The sequence below is a fragment of the Panicum virgatum genome, chromosome 5K (assembly GCF_016808335.1).
Source record: "Panicum virgatum strain AP13 chromosome 5K, P.virgatum_v5, whole genome shotgun sequence".
NCBI classification, from domain to species: Eukaryota; Viridiplantae; Streptophyta; class Magnoliopsida; order Poales; family Poaceae; genus Panicum; species Panicum virgatum.
Window position 1 is genome coordinate 54,010,384 of NC_053140.1, and position 21,724 is coordinate 54,032,107.

The following is a 21,724-nucleotide window of genomic DNA, read 5'->3' on the forward strand; positions in this document are numbered from 1 at the left end:
TCATATGACAACCTACCTCGTATGCTTGAAGCAATTGTGCACAGAAATCCTGGAAGTGCTTTTGATACATACAGTGTATCGAGCTTGTCAGGGGGGCCAAGCATTCTGCTGCGAGCTTTCTTCTGCATTGGACCATGTGTGAGGGCATTCATTTACTGCCTTCCTGTTCTGTGTATTGACGGCACTTTCCTGATAGGGAAATATAAGAGAACAATATTGACGGCAATCGGAATTGATTGCAACAAGCACATAGTTCCCATCGCCTTTGCCTTTGTTGAGAATGAGAACACAGAAAGCTGGTACTGGTTTCTTGAACGTCTGAAGATTCACGTTGTTGCTGGAAGGCCTAATGTTTGCCTTATCAGTGATAGGCATGCAGGTCTACTTGCAGCTATAAGGCAGCTCCAAGAAGGTAGTCAATTTTCACCTCCTATATGGCCAGATGTTGTCAATAGGTGGTGTGTGAGGCATATGGCTGCTAACTTTTATGAGCGGTTCAAGAATAAGGGTCTGATGAATTTGTTCAAGCGATTCTAATTCATAATTATTTTAGAAACAGGTCTATCATTCTAAGTTTACTATTCTATATTTCACTATCCAAAAACTAAATCTATTCTAATTCATAATTATTTTAGAAACATGTCTATAATAGTTGAGAAATATTAGTTACCTGCGGTTCGGATCCAAAATCCGGCAGGGCTTCGCCGGTGGAATTACCTCCCTCACCCCTCCTCTCTCCCTCTCCCCTCTCTGAATCTCGTGGGCAGAAAATGAGGGCACGAGGGAAGGGGCGGAGTTTTATATTTGGGGCGGGAGCCCGCCGCCCCCCTGCCGGGCGGCAGGCCCCCTGCCGCCCCCTTGCCGGACGGTAGGGGTATAGAACTGTAAAATCTAAAACCAAAAATATATTTCTGTAATTTTTTTTGAAAAATATAAAAATAAAAAAACACGCACGATGGCTGCATCGCCTCGCCGGCGAGGGCTCGCGCGGTCGCGTCGACAACGACTACCTCATCAAGCTGCTCCTCATCGGCGACAATGGTGAGTGAGCGTGTTGCGGTCTACCTGGCTCCTGATGATGTCTCCGCTTTGATTCACCGCTGCGTTAGTCTGCTTGAAAGTGGCTCGTGATGAAATGCTAAGCTAGCTGTCGGTGGATTGTTTGTTTCATTTCTTGGATTTATAGCGCATTAGCAGACGCGTGTGGCTTGGTTTACTTGCTGGTGGCGAGTTGTGGCTGCATGAGAATATGCATTGCCCGGATTGTCAGTAGCTGTAATTGATTTGTTAGTAAAACATTAACTTAGAACTTTAACAGGATCATCTAGTCTACACAGTAGATCTCATTGACTTCACTAATGCGGATTAACATGAGTATTCGGTCTTGTACCGGTGGCCGTGGCGTCCATGGTCGTCGATGCAGGGGTGATGTCGTTGACGACGAGAGCGGAGTCGAGGACGTAGCGTAGTCGTTCCTTGAGGGATCTCTTGGGGTAGCGGCGTCCTTCAGGGCGCCAGCGGCACTGCCCCAGACGTGGTGCTCGTGCTTCCGAGCCTTCCAGCGTGCTTAGCGATCGGTTAGGGTGGATTGCGTGAGAATCACGAGAGTTTTGGGATGAATCAAACCCTATGGGGTTGACCCTCTATTTATAGTCACGCTGTAGGCCCGGGGCCGAGCTCAATGGGCTTAGGGTTTTGCCTCCCGATCACGGCAAAACCAGACTCGGGATTTGTTTTCCGAGTCCGAGATTTGGGGAATAGATATCCCCTCTGATTGCGTTGGTTAAGGGTTGACCGAGGTCAAACTAACAAATCCAACATTCTCCCACTTGACCGAAGGTCAACAACTTAAACTTAAACTAATGACTATTCAGTCACTGACTTAATTTAAACTAAACTAATGTTCCTCCTCAGTAAGCCAGTAAGTACCAGACTAATGCGTCATCAACACCACAACGGCATACTGGGACAACATTACCCATAGTCTCACCGAGAAACCTTGTCAGAACTCTTATTCTTAATTAGGGAAATTTAATGGCCCTGAACCAGGACTTGATCCAGGCTACCCACCAGACCCATGCCTAGGACATGCTTCTGAAAGAGGATTGGTGGTAGACCTTTTATGAGCGGATCCGCAATATTTTATTTAGTACTTATATGCTGAATCTTAAGTGTATTGTCCCGGTTTCTATCTTTCACTACACGATACTTAAGATCTATGTGCTTAGAAGCACCACATAGTTTATCGTTTGCGCAAAAGAAAACTGCAGACTGATTGTCGCAGTACATTGTGATAGGTCTCGAGATGCTATCAACAAGTCTTAATGCCGGTATAAAGTTCTTAAGCCACACTGCCTGTCCCGTGGCATCATAACATGATACAAATTCAGCTTGCATTGTAGATGCAGCCGTTACACCTTGCTTACCACTTCTCCATGATATCGCTCCCCTTGCTAGTGTATAAATATAACCGGAAGTAGACTTCCTGTCATCTTCATCACCAGCAAAGTCAGCGTCAGTGTAACATTCAACCTCAAGGTTATCAGTTCTCTTATATGTTAACATGTAATGTTTTGTGCCTTGGAAATATCTTAATGCCTTCTTAACACCTACCCAGTGAGCCCATCCTGGATTAGACTGATATCTGCTTAGTACTCCGGCTGTAAATGTCAAGTCTGGATGCGTACAGACTTGCGCATACATCAAGCTTCCAACAGCTGATGCATATGGAATATTACACATCTTACTTCTTTCAAAATCATTCTTAGGGCACTGACTTCCATTTAGCTTATCGCCCTTCTGCAACGGAACAGGTGACGTGTTGCACTTATCAAGATTATATCTTTTAAGCATTTTCTCAATATAAGCTTTCTGAGATAATCCTAGAACGCCTTGGGCTCTGTCTCGGTGTATCTCAATGCCAAGTACATACGAGGCTTCACCAAGATCCTTCATATCAAAATGAGATGAGAGGAAATTCTTAGTCTCATGCAACATGTTCTTATCGTTGCAGGCTAACAGTATGTCATCCACATACAGTACTAGAATTATTAGTTTTCCACCCTTGGCTTTAATGTAAATGCATCTATCTACATCATTTTCCACAAATCCGAATTTCTTAATAACTTCATCGAATTTGAGGTTCCACTGTCTGGACGCTTGCTTAAGTCCATAAATGGATTTCTTTAATCTGCATCCCATGTGTTCTTTACCTTTAATGGCAAAACCTTTCGGTTGCGCCATATAAATTGTTTCATCTAAGTCTCCATTTAGGAACGCAGTCTTAACATCCATCTGATGTAACTGCATATCAAAATGGGCTACGAGTGCCATGACAACTCTGAATGAATCTTTGGTAGACACAGGAGAGAAGCTTTCGTTATAATAAATCCCTTCCTTCTGTGTAAACACTTTAGCTACGAGTCTTGCCTTGAATCTTTCGATCTTCCCTTTGGAATCACATTTGGTTTTGTAGACCCACTTACAGCCTACTATTTTGATTCCATCAGGAATTTCTATTAAATCCCAGACCTGATTAGAACTCATAGACTTTAGTTCCTCTTCCATGGCTTCAATCCATTTAGTAGAATTCTCACTTTCAACTGCCTCTCTGAATGTGGCAGGGTCATTAATCTTCCCAACATCATACAAATCCTCACTTAAATATGTCTCATAACAGTCAAGAAGAGCTGGATTCCTTGGCCGAGTTGACCTTCTTAATGGTTGTTGTTCAACTGGCTGAGGAACGGGTTGAGGCTGCACTACTGGCGCGACTGGCGCCTGTGCCTCTGGAGGTGGCGCCTGAGCCTCTGGAGGAGGTGGCGCCTGCTCCCCCGTTGCTGTCACTGTGCTACTCATTTGAGGAATAACTGGTGGTACAAACTGATATACCATCGTAGGCTCTGGAACTATTGGATTGGGAAGCTCAACCCGTAGTTCTTCGAGACTGATATCCGTCTTTGGAAATTCTTCATTAATTCCCAAATCTTCTAAGAATTCAGCCTGTCTGGTCTCAACGAACTTAGTGGAGCGACCAGGACTGTAGAATCGGTACCCTTTAGACTTATCAGGATAACCAATAAAGTGACAGCTCACAGTCTTAGAATCTAATTTCTTATGATGTGGATCAAATAACTTAGCCTCAGCAGGACAGCCCCATACTTTTAAATAATTCAGAGACGGTTTCCTCCCAGTCCATAATTCAAATGGCGTCTTGGGAACTGACTTAGATGGAACCCGATTAAGTATATGAGCTGCTGTTTTTAATGCTTCCATCCACAGCTCCACAGGCAAGCTAGAATAACTGAGCATGCTCCGTACCATATCCATTAGCGTACGGTTGCGACGTTTAGTAACTCCATTTTGCTGTGGTTCTCCCGGCATGGAGTATTGTGCTCTTATGCCATTTTCTTCTAAGTACTTGGCAAATGGTCCCTTAATCTGACCATATTGTCCAAGTTTACCATAATATTCTCCACCCCTATCTGATCTTACAATTTTAATGGAAGTATTGTGCTGTTTCTCAACTTCTTGTTTATAGACTTTAAAAATTTCTAGCACATCTGAACGCTTACGAATGGGGTAGATATGTCCATAGCAAGAATAATCATCAGTAAACGTTATAAAAGAATCATAGCAATCTACTGATGTCACTGAGAGCGGACCACATATATCTGTGTGAATTAATTCTAACACGCCCGAACTTCTAATAGCGCCTTTCTTAATAGTCTTAGCGTATTTTCCCTTAATGCAGTCAATGCAGCGGTCTGAATCGGAGAAGTCTAACTTATCAAGTATTTCATCTTTAATGAGACGTTCCATTCTCCCCCTCGAAATGTGGCCTAAACGACAATGCCACAATTTCGAAGATGTCTCATTAAACCGCTTACGCTTATTCAAAACATTACTGACATTCATTACAGAATCATCATCAAGAGAGAGCATATAAAGTTTGCCTTGCCTGACAGCAAGACCCACATTTATTGAATTAAAATTTATCACACACCGATTGTTTCCAAACTCACAAATATGACTCGAATCATCTAATGCTGAAACAGAAATTAAGTTTCTCTTTAAACTAGGAGCATAAAGGACATCATCTAAATTAAGCTGGAAGCCGCCCGGCAACTCTAAGTGGAAACTTCCAACGCCTTCAACTTCAACTGGAGTCCCATCAGCCACTCTTAGGCTTCGCTCCCCCTTTCTTATAGTTCGGATCATACGGAATATCTGTAATGAATTAGAGATGTGCACAGTGGCACCTGAGTCAATCCACCAAGTATTAGGAGAAAAATCCGCTAAGAATAACTCATCAATGAACGAAACAACATCACACTTATCTTGTTCTTTCAGCCATTCCTTGAAGCCAGGATAGGCTTTCTGAAGATGCTTAGGTGAGTCACAGAAAGAGCACAACATCTTGCCGCCCTTGGTCTGATGGCGCTTGAACTTGTTGTTGTTGTTCTTGGGCCCAAAGTTCTTGTTCCCAGTCTTCTTATACTTCCTTTGGCCTTGCTTGCTGCTACCTGACTCATATTGATTCTTTGGAGTGCCTGAAATGCTGAGGTTGCCAACCATGTTCACAACATCCTTCATCTTTTCAGTCTTAAACCTTTCTTCTTCTTCAACACAGTAGCTGATCAACTCACTGATAGACCAAACGGTCTTGTTGGTGTTGTAATTAATCTTAAAGGCAGCATACTGTGGAGGCAGTGATGTCATGATTTAATGCACAAGAAAACCCTCAGAGATCTCCATCTGCATTTCCTTAAGCCTGTTAGCCATGTCGCACATATTGAGGATGTGCTCCCTTATGGCAGACTGACCATTATAATGAGAACCCACCAACTTCATGATGAGTGTACTAGCATAAGTTTTAGATGAGCTCTTAAAATTCTCCTCAATCTTGGCCAGGTACTCCTTAGCATTTAGATCAACGCCCTGAGCATTCTTAGTGGGGATGGCGCCCTTGATGCCAGCACTGATGGTCTGCATCATAACCATGAGAGCCATGCGATCAGATCTGTCCCACTTCTCATTTGGAGTTGTACTAGCCCCAGTAGCATGCGCAGCAGGCTTATCCTTCCTCAGAGCAACATCAAGATCATTCCAAACCAAGCATGTGATGATCTTGTCCTTCCACTCATGAAAGTTTGCACCGTTGAGCGGCTCAATGTTGTTCAGATAGGATGACACAACATTGACATTAGTAGCTGAAAATAAGATCAATTAAACTTAACTTAGTAAGCATATACAATGAAATGCAAATAAAAAGCATGATAATAACCCTACGTTGGTCTGATTAAAAGCATGCAATTAAATTTCAAAATGCATCACCGTTGGGAAAAGCAATCAAAATTCATCTTAATACTCATGATTAAAACAAAGTTGGTCAGAAATAATCACAAGTTTACTCTAAACAAACTTCTCGTTGGTTCCATTTATTTAGAGGCATCTCAAAGTATAGTGGTGGATTTAAAATACAACACCAACATCTGAATAAATGTACTGAAAATAATGATTAACTGACTTAAACAGGAACTGGAAACTTAATAAAAAATGACTTAATTAAATGTGAGCTTAAAAGGAGCAAAATACACTGAAAACTTAATGGAAAAAGCTTATCACGTACTGGTATGGAAACTCAAAAACGCGCAGCCCAAACCACGCGCGCCGGCCCAACTCAGCGCAGCCTGCGCGCGCAACAGCAGCGGCAGCCAGCCCAGCAGCAGCAGGCGGCGGCCCGGCCCGGCTTGGCGCGGCTCTAAACGTGTGCGCGAGCTGCAGCGGCGACACAGCGACGTCCCAGGCGAAAGTCGACCCAGGCGGCAATGAGCGGGCTGCCAAAGCGGCCCACGCGGGCGCTGCGCGCGGAGGCGAGGCGCCGAGCTCCGAGCGCTCCCGGCCATTCATCGTGATCGACGGCCGACGTTCGCCGCTGCGGCCCTTAAATATCCGAAAACGGCGGGGGGGGGGGCAGGGGGGTCGAAAACCCTAATCATTTTTCTTCCCCCTCCCCGCAGCCGATGCGCTCTCATCCGCCGGCCGCAAGCAGCAGCCGGTCATGGCGGCCAGCGCCGCGCGCCGCCGTGCTCCTTCCTCAACTCCGGCTAGCCACCACCTTTCCCCTCTCCCCCCGGTGCTTATCTTAGTGAGGAAGAGAGACGAGCCGAGCGCGCAGCACGGCCGTGGCTCGAGCTCGCTCGCCGGCGCGCATGGCGACGCGGTGGCGCTGGATCGGCGGGACCGTTGTGGGGGCTCTTGTCGGTGCGCTCCCCTCGCGGTGAGCACGCAGCCGTCGAGGACCTCCACGGCGGTCCCCTAATGCTGATGGTGAGCGGCGATCGGATCCGACGGTTCGCGCGCGAGACCGGCCGAACCGATGGCAGGATCTGCGCACGCGCGACCCGTGCCAGCCTACTGATGGCCGGCTCTCAGGTAGGCTGCTTAACTTAGGGTTAGGGTTAGGGTTTGCTGAGTTTGCGTGTGTGTGTGATTCGGTGTTTCATGCAAACCCTTCCCTTTTCTAAACTGATTCGTAACCCTAGCTTAACCAATCTAATGTAAAACATGATGAACACCTAGAAAAGCTTAATGAACTTATGGATGTAGGCATGCGAAACGTACTGACTAACTGAATACTGATAGATCTAGTGTGCTAATCATACTGACTTAATGAAAAGTAACTAAAACATGAAGAACTAGATCTAGGCATCACCTTTTCTTAACTGACCGAACCATGAAATGGATCTAAGTAGACTAGATCTAGGCTAACTGATACCAAATGTTAGTAAAACATTAACTTAGAACTTTAACAGGATCATCTAGTCTACACAGTAGATCTCATTGACTTCACTAATGCGGATTAACATGAGTATTCGGTCTTGTACCGGCGGCCGTGGCGTCCATGGTCGTCGGTGCAGGGGTGATGTCGTTGACGACGAGAGCGGAGTCGGGGACGTAGCGTAGTCGTTCCTTGAGGGATCTCTCGGGGTAGCGGCGTCCTTCAGGGCGTCAGCGGCACTGCCCCGGACGTGGTGCTCGTGCTTCCGAGCCTTCCAGCGTGCTTAGCGATCGGTTAGGGTGGATTGCGTGAGAATCACGAGAGTTTTGGGATGAATCAAACCCTATGGGGTTGACCCTCTATTTATAGTCACGCTGTAGGCCCAGGGCCGAGCCCAATGGGCTTAGGGTTTTGCCTCCCGATCACGGCAAAACCGGACTCGGGATTTGTTTCCCGAATCCGAGATTTGGGGAATAGATATCCCCTCTGATTGCGTTAGTTAAGGGTTGACCAAGGTCAAACTAACAAATCCAACATGATTAGCTGCTGCCTCTGTATTAAGTGACAGCTACGGATGCCTTATTTTCATGTTGAATTAGGGAGTGATACAGAAGATAACGATGAGATATTGATAAGAGAATAGCAGTTATCTTATGTGAAATTGGACAAAGTGCTAGTACCAGGGATATGGGGGAGTAGGGGACATTATTGTTCTGCAGAAGAGTATTCTTGTTTTTGCTGAAGGAATGCTGGACTTGTATATGGGGTGCCAAATGCAAGTCGGATTGTTTGATTCCGTGTCTGAATAAGTGTCTGTTTGTTTGGATTATGATCTACAAGGCTCGATTACGGTGTTCCCAAGCATGTAGACAAGGACAATGGCTCATGCTCATCTAGTTAGCTTCATTCCTGAAGTACGGGATGGTTGTAAAATGGTTCCAGCTGTACTAGAAAATATGGCGTGAATGCAAAGGTTTACAGAGGTCTGCTCCTTTCTTCAGATGCATGTGCATGTGTGATGTTCAAGACCATCCGAATATCCCACAATCAGTGACAAACACATCATGTATAAGCTATAATGAAACCATGTATAGTTCAGATGGATTGGCCATGTATAGTTCAGATGGATTGGCATAGGAAAAGGAAGTTTTTCAGCATAAATCATACCCAACCACAATATTTGGTATACTTCAATTTTAGAACACGATTAACATCTGACTCTACATTCTGCACTATCACTCTATACATCTTGTTCTGCACTGTCACTTTCTAACTTTTTATATTCACCATTACCATCATATTTCTTCAATTTACAAACGAGTCAATTCCCTGAACCTTTCCTTTTCCCTGTACATAGGTGTTGGCAAGAGTTGCCTCCTACTGTGGTTCTCCGATGGTTCCTTCACCACTAGTTTCATTACTACAATTGGGTATGCTCTATGTTGAAATATTATTTATATCTCTTCAAGCTTTCCTGTTTTGCATTCTTATTCTACCACCTCAAGTTTTCCTTATGGAATATAGCATTATTTGCGCGTTGATCTTAATTCCCGCTTGCATGCAGCATTGATTTTAAGAAAAGAACAGTTGAACTGGACGGCAAGCGTGTTAAATTGCAAATTTGGGATACTGCTGGTCAAGATCGGTGTAGGACTATCAGTCTATCACTACAGGTGCTACGCTGCGTTTCATTACGTGCTTGTGGCCACTGGCCAGTTCTATGAAGCTATATGATAAACTGATATTTTCAATTGAGTTTCCTTTCATCTCAGCATACTACCGAGCCACCGAGGAGCCATGGGTATCTTGCTTGTTTATGATGTCACTGATGAGTCATCTATCAAAAGTATAGCCCTTATATATCTCTTTAATCTTCAATTTCGATAATTTGGCCTGATTTTTTTTTTGATATTCTGGTTCATTTGACGTACAGATACGGAACTGGATCTGCAACATCGAACAGCATGCGTCTGATAATGTGAATAAAATATTGGTAGGCAACAAGGCTGACATGGATGAGACTAAAAGGGTATTGATCCAAGCACCCCTAGCCCAATTATGTGATATTTTTTACTTCTCTGATATCGGCTCTAAGCCTCTAATAGACAACCTGCTGTTAGTTTTGAATTACTGCTTCACTTCTCTTTTTGACTGTTATTGTAGGCTGTTCCTACTGCAAAGGGGCAAGCACTAGCCGATGAATATGACATCAAGCTTTTCGAGACTGTAAATTCCTGTGCTGTGTTGTTTTGTTGTTTCACTGACGAACATATTCTGATTTTACTTCGGGCTGTATCTTTCAGAGTGCCAAGACTAACCTCAATGTGGAACAAGTTTCCTTCTCCATTGCCCGAGACATTAAGCAGAGACTTTCTGAAACTGATTCCAAGCCTGAGGTATGGTTACACAGAGGCTTGTGTTTATGAGCATGTGAATTTATTTACTCTGTTTAGAGTTTGAAAAATATCTTCTTGTTTGTAGGATCGGGTAGTCAATATTGTTGGAATTGATCTCCACAAATTGGCCCAACGGCCAACTAATCCCTTGACCTCGCGCCCTGATCGGGGGCAGCCCAAGACGAGGCTGGTGGGCCCCCATCGCGCAAAGGGGAGAAATGTGAAACAGTTAAGAAAGATGCTTCCCTGTACTTTAGATAATGGACAATATGATGCATACTATGCATTGAAAGCAAAAGATGATCTATCAAAGATAAATGTGACCGCCAGGGGGAGTACAACGGTCACTATATTGATACCCCTATGTAAAGAAATAGCTAAATTCCAGGACCTTTTTACAGTTTCAAAAGGAAGATAGTCAGTTAGCCGGTATTCATACTGGATAACCCTCAAAGATAGTAAGACGGTGCTTCAGAGCATATATAAAGTCTTTAACAGATGGAACCCAAACAAGAGATTTACTGATATGCCATCTTTACAGCAGATGGAATAATCTGGGGGAGCATGGTATGTAGAGACCTAAAACTTGAAGAGAAGTAGGAATGCGTGTCCACTTCGATGATTCAGAAGCAATAAGTTTCTTATATTTGTCGATGTTGTATACAACACCTGTTGTTAGCTTTTCAAAGAAGATGAATAATGTAAAAAAAGATCTTGTTATGCAAGAGCCTATAGAGTCCATTGCCTTTTGGCAAAGAGCAACAACAGCCCTATATAGAAAACAATGTGTCAAGTAAAGAAAATCAAATGGAGGTTGATTCCACCTCAATTAAAGACGTCACGAGTATTCCATGGGTTGAGTCCATGGAAAAGTGAATGGTTCCTAAAAGAGTGATCACAGTAGGTTATAATGGACCTATAAAGAGAAATGTGACTCCAGAGGGAACGTTGAAAGACATAAAGCAAAAGATTTTAGACAAAGAGAATAAAATAATGAGAACTTTTCCTGTCTCATGCAAAGGATTTTTTAAGAATCATAATGGCGTTAGTCGCGCGTTACGTTTTGAAATTATATCAGATAGATGAAATGTTTACATGACACTACCAGATGTTTTGTCATGAAAAGAAAAGAATATATGGGATACCACAAGAAGAAATCCATTTATGGATCGAAATAAACCTTGAGACGGTGGTATTTAAAGTTCATTGAAATAGTAAGAAAATTTGAGTTTAAAGAGATTGAGCAGGACAATAGATTTTAAGCAAAGTTAAAGAATGGGAAAATGGTTTTCCATGACTTAAATGAAGATAAAGAATTCTTGTCCTCAAGTTTTTTATCTCGGTGGTTGGTTTTTAGTCCAAGAATTGAAACTCATCGAGATAAAAAGGAAGGGGTATTATGGTTACAACAAAGGCATACTTAGAAAAGATTTTAAAGAGATAAAGTATGCATATGAGTAAACTTACGACTGTTCCTATTGTCAAGGGTAACAATTTTGGGAACTTTAGTGTTCCAGGAGCCAATGTGAGATGGAAATAGTTCCATATGCTTCAGCTGTTAAAAGCTTTATGAGCGCGCAAGTAAAGAATTTACCCTAACATAGTTCGTGTATCCGAGTTATTTTAGCAAAAGTTCAATCCAGATATAGATCACTGGAATGAAATTGAGAATATCGGCCCCATGCTAAGAAAGAAATAACTAGTGTTCTCAAAGAGTTGTGAGTACAAAAGTAGAGCTTGTGAAATATGTAGCGAAATCCACAATTGTCGCTAACTTTTACACTTGGAGTTTTTGTGTGGAAAATCTCCAAAATAAAGCAATTAACATCAATGTGATGCAAAGACATGGTATAGCATGATACGAGGCCGAGGGACAGGCAAAATGATTACGGGAACCTGTACCCGGAGTTGATAATGGTTGACAACAGCGATAATCATTTAAGTAGTTTGCTCCTATGACAACGAGTCAAGTGTGGTGCCAAACACATTGACACAAAGTTATACGTTGTAAAGGAGAAAGTCCGGAATTATATTTAAATGCATTGAGTAAAAGAATGACAGACATGTGTTTATGGTATAGCCTATATTTTCCGGACAATAAAGGGCCCCAAAGTTAAAGTATCTATTTCAGAACAGAGATATGTATTGTAGCTGTTGAATCTATCGGCAACCGACCATGACGATGAAACTGCTCTATGCATTAATCTGTGATGAAATATGAAAAAAAGTAAAAGATATAAAGGTGAAAGTATAAGAGGAGATCAAGGGGGAGAATGTTGGAATTGATCTCCACCAATTGGCCCAACGGCCAACTAATCCCTTGACCTCGCGCCCTGATCGGGGGCCCAGCCCAAGACGAGGCTGGTGGGCCCCCGTCGCGCAGCCCTATAAAGAGGAGGTGGGGAGTGATGGCTCACTTTATGAGGTTCACCACAGCCGCCATTGCCCCATTGTCCAAACCCTACCCGATCCAGAGGGCAGGCTGCAGCGACGGGAAGCTCACCGACGCCAGGATGTTCCCGCCGCTCTACTGCAGGAAACGCCGTCGCCGCGCCTCGATGCTTCTCCACCGGCGACATCGCAGCACCCGAGACGTCCCTGCACCGCCCGTCGCCGCCCTAGAGCGGATCTCCATCACCGAACCACAGATGGCCGGCTCCAGTTCAATCCGCGGCAGCGAGGGTCCATCCTTTTAATCTCTCTGTTCTCTTTGTTCATATACTAGATCTAGGACCTCTTGTTGTAACTCATGTGAAAGGTGAAATAATTCCATCCGATCTGTGCACTGTGTGATCCTAAACTCTAACAAATATTAGAAAAGATCAAGGTGCTGAGGCCCGAGGCTTCGGTTCAGAAATCTGCTTGCTGTGGCTCACGAGGAATTCGTCTCCATGATCCTAAACTATTTTGGCTATGTTTTCTTACCTTTTTAATTGATATTGTAGGAAAAATGTCGAGAAGATAATCATGATGTGCTTATTCTTTTACTTATTTTCAGTCTGTGCAACGATTGCTCGTCTTTTTAGTTTACTATTGCAGCCTCTCTTTTGGGTTGCTGGTGGTGTTTTTTTGGAGGGGGTTGGGGGTGGCATTTTTTTATTGAAATCAATCGGCACACCGCACACCTACTTTTTGCAACACTGTGCAATCAAATTTAAATAATTCTATCTTCTCGTTTGCAGGTCTAGTGGTATAGTACTGTAATAGTACGTCAAGTCACAAATAAGTTTGGCATGAACATTAATAGTCACATTTATCATTTGTAAAACATAAAGTTTTGTGATATTATATATAGTCAGATCCATCTTTTTGTATGGTTTGTCCGACTATTTACAAAAGAATATCAAAGGTCATATTTAAAATAATTTGACTGCACATGTTCTAGGAGCAGTTATTATAACTATTGCAGTGAGTATGCCAATTTTTTTGGACCATTGACAAGCTAAAACTTTTGACTTAATGATTGTTGAAAATGATATTTGCAATTGGTAGTTGCGTATTGTGCATGATCGTAGCAACTGATGGAACAACTAGTACAAGTTTTTTTTTAAAAAAAGGTATCTTTCAAACCAATGATATTTCCACTTTGATTTTAACACCATATGAACATGAAGTTCTCTGAAAGGAGTATACATATGCACTTCTTCAATTTAATCTATTTATATAAATTTTAAGTTCAAATGATTCTGTATGTAGTTGCAAAAATTGAGAAACCTGACATTATAAATCAAGAGGAAAGTGGAAATGAAGTCGGTATTTCATTTGAGTTTTAATTTGAAACTGACAAACTGTGGAGGAATATATGGTTGTGCCGTGAATGTTGATTATACGTTCCCATTATATTCATCCTATTATTGTAATTGTTTTCATGAGAGGTAGTTAGTTTGCCCATCTCATTTCATTATGTCAAATTGGTTGAAAAGGCAAGCTCGGTTATTCTTCCATGTGCGTGTTTAAAATTGGAAGAATACGTAGAAACTGTAAACTCATTCTGCTTTGTTTTTTTTCATATTCTTGTGGGGGTTTTTTTGGGTGTATTCTGACCTGCTGAATTAAGACATTGGGAAATTTGACAGCCTTGCAATTAGTCTGCATGCACTACTGCGGTTATCAAAATATCAGCATTTGTTCAGAAAAAAAGGGGCATTAAAATTGAAAAGGTTGATATCGAACTTGGCCAATACCAGATTACTACAAAGTGGTACCAAACTGTTACTTCGGTAAATTCTCTCTGCTTGGTCAAATGAAAATGCACAGCGTGATTTATTACTATTTACACCAAGGAAATGAAAGAGGTCATCTCTATTTCCTTCAAACTACCCTGTCCTATAAATATACTCCTAACATGTCTCTTTTGGAAAGAATTTGGGCACACCCAGAAAGTAACAAAGGAACAGTGTATACAAGGATGAACTCAACAGTCAGCAACGACCACGAAAGAAAAACTATGTGCAGCCTAAGGTAAATCAAAGGCTCAACACTAGAGCGAGCAATCTAACGTGGCGAGCGCCTTATGTACACCCTGCCCGGCGGCGCCCCGCACCACCACGCTCCGGCACTTGGCGCAGTTCTCCGACGGCGTGAGGTTGAGGTCCAGGCAGATGCCACCGGCGACGTCGCAGGCCTTCTCGGGCGCCGGCGGCGGCCGCGCCTTGCTGTGCGCCTCGGCGTCGGCCTCGGCCTCGGCGCGGTGCCGGCGCATGTGGCCGCCGAGCGCCTGGCCGATGGCGAACTCGAGCCCGCAGACGGGGCACCCGTGCACCCTCGGCTTGGGCGCCGGCCGCAGCGGCTGGCGCCCGAGGCAGAGCTCCGCGTGGTCGTCGGCCGGTCGACCCTGCTGCTGCTGCGGCGGCGGCTGGTGGAGCAGCCTGGGCCGCTTGTGGCTGGCGCGGTGGCCCCCGAGCGCCTGGAACGTGGGGAACTGCCGGCTGCACGTCTTGCACTCGAACACGCGCCCGTGCCCGCCGCGCCCCGCCACCACCATCCCCGGTGGGAACGGCGCCGCCCCGTGCCCGTGCCCGTGCTGCAGGAGGCGTTGCTGCTGCTGCTGCGCCTGCGCGAGGAGCACGAGCAGGCGGGCCGTGTGCGCGGCGCCCGCCTCCACCTCCCACGCCGCCCTGTCCCTCTTGGCCATGACGAGCTATGAGCTAGTATGTATATAGCAGCTGCGAATGTGCCGGGCATGGGGCCAAGGGCGCTGGTATATATAGCAGCAGCACGCGCCGGCAGCGCATGGCGGCGTTGGAAATGGATGCCAGCAGCCTAGCTAGCATGCCGCCGGTCGAGCCCGCCTTTGACGTGGATGTGTGTACTATTCCGGGCGCTCGCGACACCTTTGACCACGCTACCACCGCCGGACTCGAACACCCCTCGATTGGCCGGCCCTCGTGGATGTCCTGGTCAACATGTGTGCTTGTGTGAGCGTGTGCACTGGAGCTACTCTTTTCTAGAAGAGGCTGCGCCGCGAGATCGAGTGACGAGCGCGCTGGTACGTGGGTGGCGTCCGCGACCTGCCGGACTACGCGTCCCGGCCCCTTCCGTTCGCCATGTTTTACTTCCGTCACTCGACCGGGCATGGCTTTCACACCTCCTCCGTCGATCGGGCCGGTTACGTTGGCGATGGTGTCACGGTGACTCCTCTACTGGGTACAGTCCGTTCAATACTTCAACTCAATCCCATTATTTATTGGGTCGACTGTCCGGCGGGGGCCGGAATCGTGATCGTCTAGAACGTACGGGTGGCGTCAGTGTCTGACTACATGTGCTGCCTGCAACCCTCCTGTGTCACGATCCACGGGTTTATTCTATGATTACTGCTGTTCAATTCCTTTCATTGAACCCTTGGTCGTGGCCTCATGGGGGTGCCGGCTAATTGTAGGCATCTTCTATACAGTATCTGACAGGAACCGGAGTCGACTGAACATGTGGTTATACTACTATACTCGTTATTTACTTATCCATTTTCACTGCCAACTAACTTCGCTTGACAGGGAGTTTTGTTCAATCTTCATTCACACGTTTGGATGACTTTGATTAGTTTATCAGTTCATCGTTGGGGTTGTTCATTTGAAAATGAACGCAGTATGTAATGGTCGTATTTTTTGAGCGCACTCCAAAATAATAAGCCGTCCTCCGTTTCCTCGTAAAAAAAGCAGCCATTCAGATTCAGCAGCCAGCCAGTTGCTTCCGCGAATGTGCAATCCTTTCTTTTTCTTCTTCTTCTTCTTTTTGCAAAATCGATCATCAGCTAAAAAAATGGTAGCCGGTCGAGTCAAATGTCAACGCGCTAGCCGTCGTGCTTAACTTTACCGGCCACCAGGTGCCTAAAACAGTCGTAAAACTAAATCTCCTCGGGAGTTGCGAGGATCAGTAGTAGGTGAGGCACCAAACTCCATTCTCCAGACGCCAAGTGTGTATTCGGGCCAACTAACCTGGGCCACGTAGATAAGCACGCGGGAAATCTGAACCCGAGAGCTACGGCGACTACCAGAGTTCGGTCGCGCAGTGGTATACTGAAACAGGATTACTGACGCTTGCATCACGCACCCATCGTACGTTAGGTTAGGTAGAGAGTGCAGCCTCGGTCTTGCCGTCTTGGCGGCAAAACGTACGCGCTATGATCGATCTGACCAATTATTTTGGACCCGAAACTGAAAAATGATGGACCAGGGAAAGGCTCGATCCATGTGCATTTTCCCATTTATTTCTCCAATCACACTTGGCCAAACTTTTAAAAGTAGTATACTACATGTGATCAAAACACGTGCAAGCAGTTTGGTTTTGAAACGCGCCCGAAATCAAAGAAAAGCTCAATTCCGAGGTTATACTAAGAAAAAATTTGGTTTACACCCTCGAACCATATAAAAGTTTGATTTTCAACATTTAACTACGAAATTGGATAACAGAGATCATCCAATTACTAAAACCGAGCAAAATTTGGCCCATTAGGTGGTTTCAAATGTGATTTTCCATTTTGTGAGAAATTAAAAATATTTAAATTGAAACTTAAAAAATTGTAAGTAATTTATTTTAAATTATAAAAATATGAAATATGTATAATTTGTTTTTTCTAAAAATGTAACCACTCTATTAGCATGATACATATCAGTTATTCAGATCTAATTTTTGTGTCCATAATATTTGGTTGCTTGTAGTTATGCTTATTATTTTTTTAATAATTTAATATTCAAATGGTGCAAATATGTTACATTTTTAGAAAATTTTGGTAGTTTCATATTTTTTAATTTAAAATAAATTGCTTTTATTTTTTTAGATCTAATTAGAAAAAAAAATATAAAACCACCCTCAAAACCACCCTAAGGGTCAAATTTGCCCAGTTTTAATAGTTGGATGTTCTCTGTTATCCGGTTTTATAGTTGAAGGTTGGAAATTAGACTTTTACGATAGCTCAAATGTGTAATTTGGACTTTTCCGTACTAATTAAGCATGGTTCAGGCACTGCTCTTTCGGTTAGCACAAACTACCATGTCTTGAAATCCGGTGCCCCAAAAGCTAAGCTTTGTACTCCTGCAAGACTCACGCCTGGGCACGAGTTAGTCCGAGCAGCACCAACCACTATTCCAATCATCTGCTTAATTTTCCACGCGAACACCACGAATCACGAGTGCCACGATCTAATAAAGATTGAACCAGATCTTGGACTGGGGCTCATCAACTGACTCAGCAACGCAAGGGCAAGGCCACCAACGATAAGCGCGGCACGATTCACCCAACTCTTTTGCTCTCGTTCTCTTTGGATTAATCTATGACGACGCACGACGACCCGGACGGGTGCTCGAGTAGTAAGTAAATTTGGCCACCAGGTCATGGTTTGCATCAGTTCTTAATATATAATATGCATAACTGGGGATGCAAGTTATATATACTAGTCTATCAACTCATGCTCCCGCACGGGCTAATTAAAGATATCTAATAATTATCTATCTCACACACTCTTTAACCAATTAAATATTCTAATTAAATACTACAAAGATACATATTTATCATTATGTAATTGTAATAAATATGATAGATTTAGTTACTAACATTTTTTTCTCACTTCGCATCACACCTCCATATATGTTTGATACGTGTTTAATTGAATACTTTGTTTGAGCTATGTGAACAAATAAAAATTGGTATTCTTATCTCTTCTCTTATACATGAATATATGGTGACAAACACATTATGATTATTATGTTTATATAAATAATAACATAGATAATATATTAATAATGATAGGAATAGTAATTTAGAATTTTACGTTGATGCGCTTTAAGATTTTATTATAATAATATAATTTTGATTCAGATTTGGGGTTCATTTTAACTTTTTATTATGTTATCATTGGATAATATATATGAAAATTTAGGAGGTTATTTGATATTACTTTATAATGGCATAAGTGGGTAATTTACATGAACACTAGTGGGTTACTTTAGATTATTTTTTTATAATGGCAGAGTTGGGTAATTTAGATACATGTTTAGGGGGTTACTTTAGTCTATCTTCATAATGGCAAATGTGGGTAATTTATTAAAAAAGATAACAGATCCAATGGCTATTATGATTAGAGTTGCCGAATTGATGGCCGGATGTTTCTGATTTTTGTGAGAATTTGTAGGATTTCTCTCTTTTTTTAGACTATCCATCTAGGATCCTAGGTGACTTCACCTGGAGGCTTCAAAAGGAGCCTCCAATTAGTAATAGTAAGATTTTAAGTTATTATTGGGTTGACCCAAAAAATTGATAATTTGGGAGAAGTAATTAATTAGAGTGACATGCCCTTGTAATTAACTAGGTGATACCCCACGCGTTGCTGCGGGATTTCTTAAATAAAATTTTAACATGAAATTTGAAAGTAGAAAAGTTAAGATGATTGCATAGCAACATTCACAAAAAAATTGATGAAAAACATAAACGGCCCTAGTGGATGTTGATGTAGCATTTGATATAATGGGTTCCTATATGATGCGGATAACTTGCATGCTAAGAGAAATAGAGTTAATGACTTTAGTGGGTGTCATCTATATAGGCTATATAGATTATATGAATTTTACTTGCATGTTTTTTTCAGTATTGGGTAGGAATCGATAAACTAACAGAAGTAACACCAATAGAATATCAAAGAAATAGAGTATGTATATGAGTCTTTACGTTAATAGATTAAAGATTAAAAGTATTGCAAAAATAGAGTATGTATATGACTTTACATTAATATATTAAAGATTAAAAGTATTGCACATAGTAGAGGTCATATGGATATTTTCTTGTTTATTGAACCTCGTAAAAACCGATAAGCTAAAAGAAGAAACACTAATAGAATATTTGATCACATTATAGAAGAATATGTGATGAAAAAATAGCGTATGTGTATGATTTTACTTTAGTTAATTAAAGATTAAAAGTATTACATATCGTAGAGATGACATGAATATTTTTTTGTAATTAATAAGGTAGTTGAAAGTTAGTGGGACACTTAGTGGAGAATGAGGTGGACACCTTGCATGAAGAGAGAAATAGTTAGTGGGTGCTATCTATATAGGATATATAGATTAGCTGATCAAAAAACACTATTGGATACCAATTTACATCCTTATGCATCACCCTGTTAAAAGATATATACATATATACATTGCTGTAAGCACGATCGATGATAGCTGCAGAAAGTCAGCTCCGTCTATTTAATCTTGCGACTTGTGCACTCGGAGTACTTGTGGAATTGTTAGTGGTACAGATGTCAGGCCGGTTGCTTGCGTCGCTTGTACACTTGTACTGCCAGCTGATGGAATGATCACGCACCACGAGATTTTAAAGGAAAATCAGGTCGTCCGAGTGGAGTACACCACGTATTTTCTCTAGAAAAATACGACTTTCCTCTTGCTAACTCACAATCGATTCATCATGATGCACGATGTGCCCGAGTGATCGTTGAAATTCGTATATTTTCTTCCCACCCGTTTAAACTCTGCCACATTCCAATTCAAGATAGATCGGAGCAGTACCACTTCTAGTTAAGAGAAGAAGCACGTACATAATGTTGCAGATGGCGACCGGTTCCTGCAAAGTTATTCAATAGAACAGGAGCTCCTTAGGGCATGCATGGAAGTCAAGGGCGCAGTTGGAAAGCACATCGATCACATGGACTTGGGGTAGAAGCGATGTGGAACCCGTGCAAATTGGGTTCACAGAAACGGTTTCACATGGGTCAATCGATCGGTGGCTCGGCTCGATCGGTCGCTACGGGTATTCAGTTCTCTAGCAACTCGTTGCCTTTTACACTAGCTGTTTCTGTAGTGACAGCGAGTTACTAGACAGTCAACAGCATGCGTGTACCGTACCATAGATGATGGTCGAGTCGATGACTTGCGGAAAGTTGGAGATCGAGAAGACCTGCGAGCACTCGCTGAGTCATATCTAACCAAGGAATGCGCCTGCTGTCACAATCAATCTGGCCTGCAGTTAGCACTCATCGGAAGAGGAATTATCATCTGCGTGCAGATGGCGTCAGAGATGACATAGCAATGCCCATGTCGTCAGAGTTTAGCGTCGCTCCTTTTCATATTAATCAGGTCGTTCGGATGAGCATGTTGCTTCCCCCCAGCCTCATATATTGCACTTCCCTTCACGTTACATCGTGCTAAGTTAATGGGGAGAAAAGGCACACGGTGATATCTAGTGACAGTATGTGTATTTTGTTTCCTCTGATCTCTGAATGAAAACCATATTAAACTTTTTTTTGAGATAACCATATTAAACTTAAACCAACGGTGCAAAACTACTCTACGATCTCATCAGATGTCTGTACGTATATGGCGCATGGCATAACCATAGTTGCAGCAGCAGCAGCGTTGTCTCTTTTTTTCTGGTTATATGAGTTGACTATTGCGTTGACATATTCAGTTTACAGGTGACAGGCGAACCTTCTCAGATACTTCAGAGAACATATTTTCTAGGGATGAAAGATCATCGTTCATTTCTAACCTAGATTTGAACCGTCCCTGAGTCAGCAGCAAACTTTTCCAGTAACTGCACACGACAAGTATACGACATAGGAATAAAATTACACGGCCAGCGGGCAATCCAAGGCGAGATACGAATACAATTCATGTTTACTATTCGCTGTATAAATGTTCACGGCTAGGAGTATATGTCTTTCAAATCTAGTTCGATGGCTCTACTATTCAGTTGAACAATATAAGCCATCCTATTTCAGATTAGGATGTGTACTGCAAGCCAAGGGAAATCTGACACAATTTCTGTGTCTGGTAAGCAACTAAGCAAGCCATCAAGGCCATCAAAATCACAAAGATCTTGTGCTGATCGTGAGGAGATGAGTTACCAGCACTATTAACTAATCGGCTGGTCCACGGGGAAGGAGTCAATACGTGGGAATGACCGGCAGAAGATGCTTCTTTCATCAGTAACACAAGTTTATTTTCTCATCTGCTTGTTGCTGTAACTGTAAACCTAAATGAGGAAACAAACGAGATCTACCCAAAAGAGTCTCCATCTTGAATTCACTATTGTTGTCTCAAAATAGTTA

General features: G+C 42.9%; 2 protein-coding genes across 2 annotated transcripts; one reads left to right on the forward strand and one right to left on the reverse strand.

Annotated features, from left to right (window-relative positions):
- Positions 1-965: 965 nt before the first annotated feature.
- LOC120710252 (ras-related protein RABE1c-like) lies at positions 966-13,367 on the forward strand (the record flags this gene model as incomplete). Its single annotated transcript, XM_039995897.1, has 9 exons — positions 966-1,041; positions 9,141-9,213; positions 9,348-9,430; positions 9,540-9,634; positions 9,717-9,812; positions 9,947-10,009; positions 10,087-10,179; positions 10,265-10,282; positions 13,362-13,367. Coding segments are annotated over 9 exons (603 nt in total), but the record flags the coding sequence as incomplete, so codon positions are not given.
- A 1,011-nt stretch (positions 13,368-14,378) lies between these two features.
- On the reverse strand, positions 14,379-15,338 carry LOC120710788 (zinc finger protein ZAT12-like). Its single transcript, XM_039996367.1, has one exon. It carries the CDS (start codon positions 15,311-15,313, stop codon positions 14,660-14,662), a length of 654 nt encoding a protein of 217 aa, XP_039852301.1. The 5' UTR covers positions 15,314-15,338; the 3' UTR covers positions 14,379-14,659.
- Between the last annotated feature and the right edge of the window lie 6,386 nt (positions 15,339-21,724).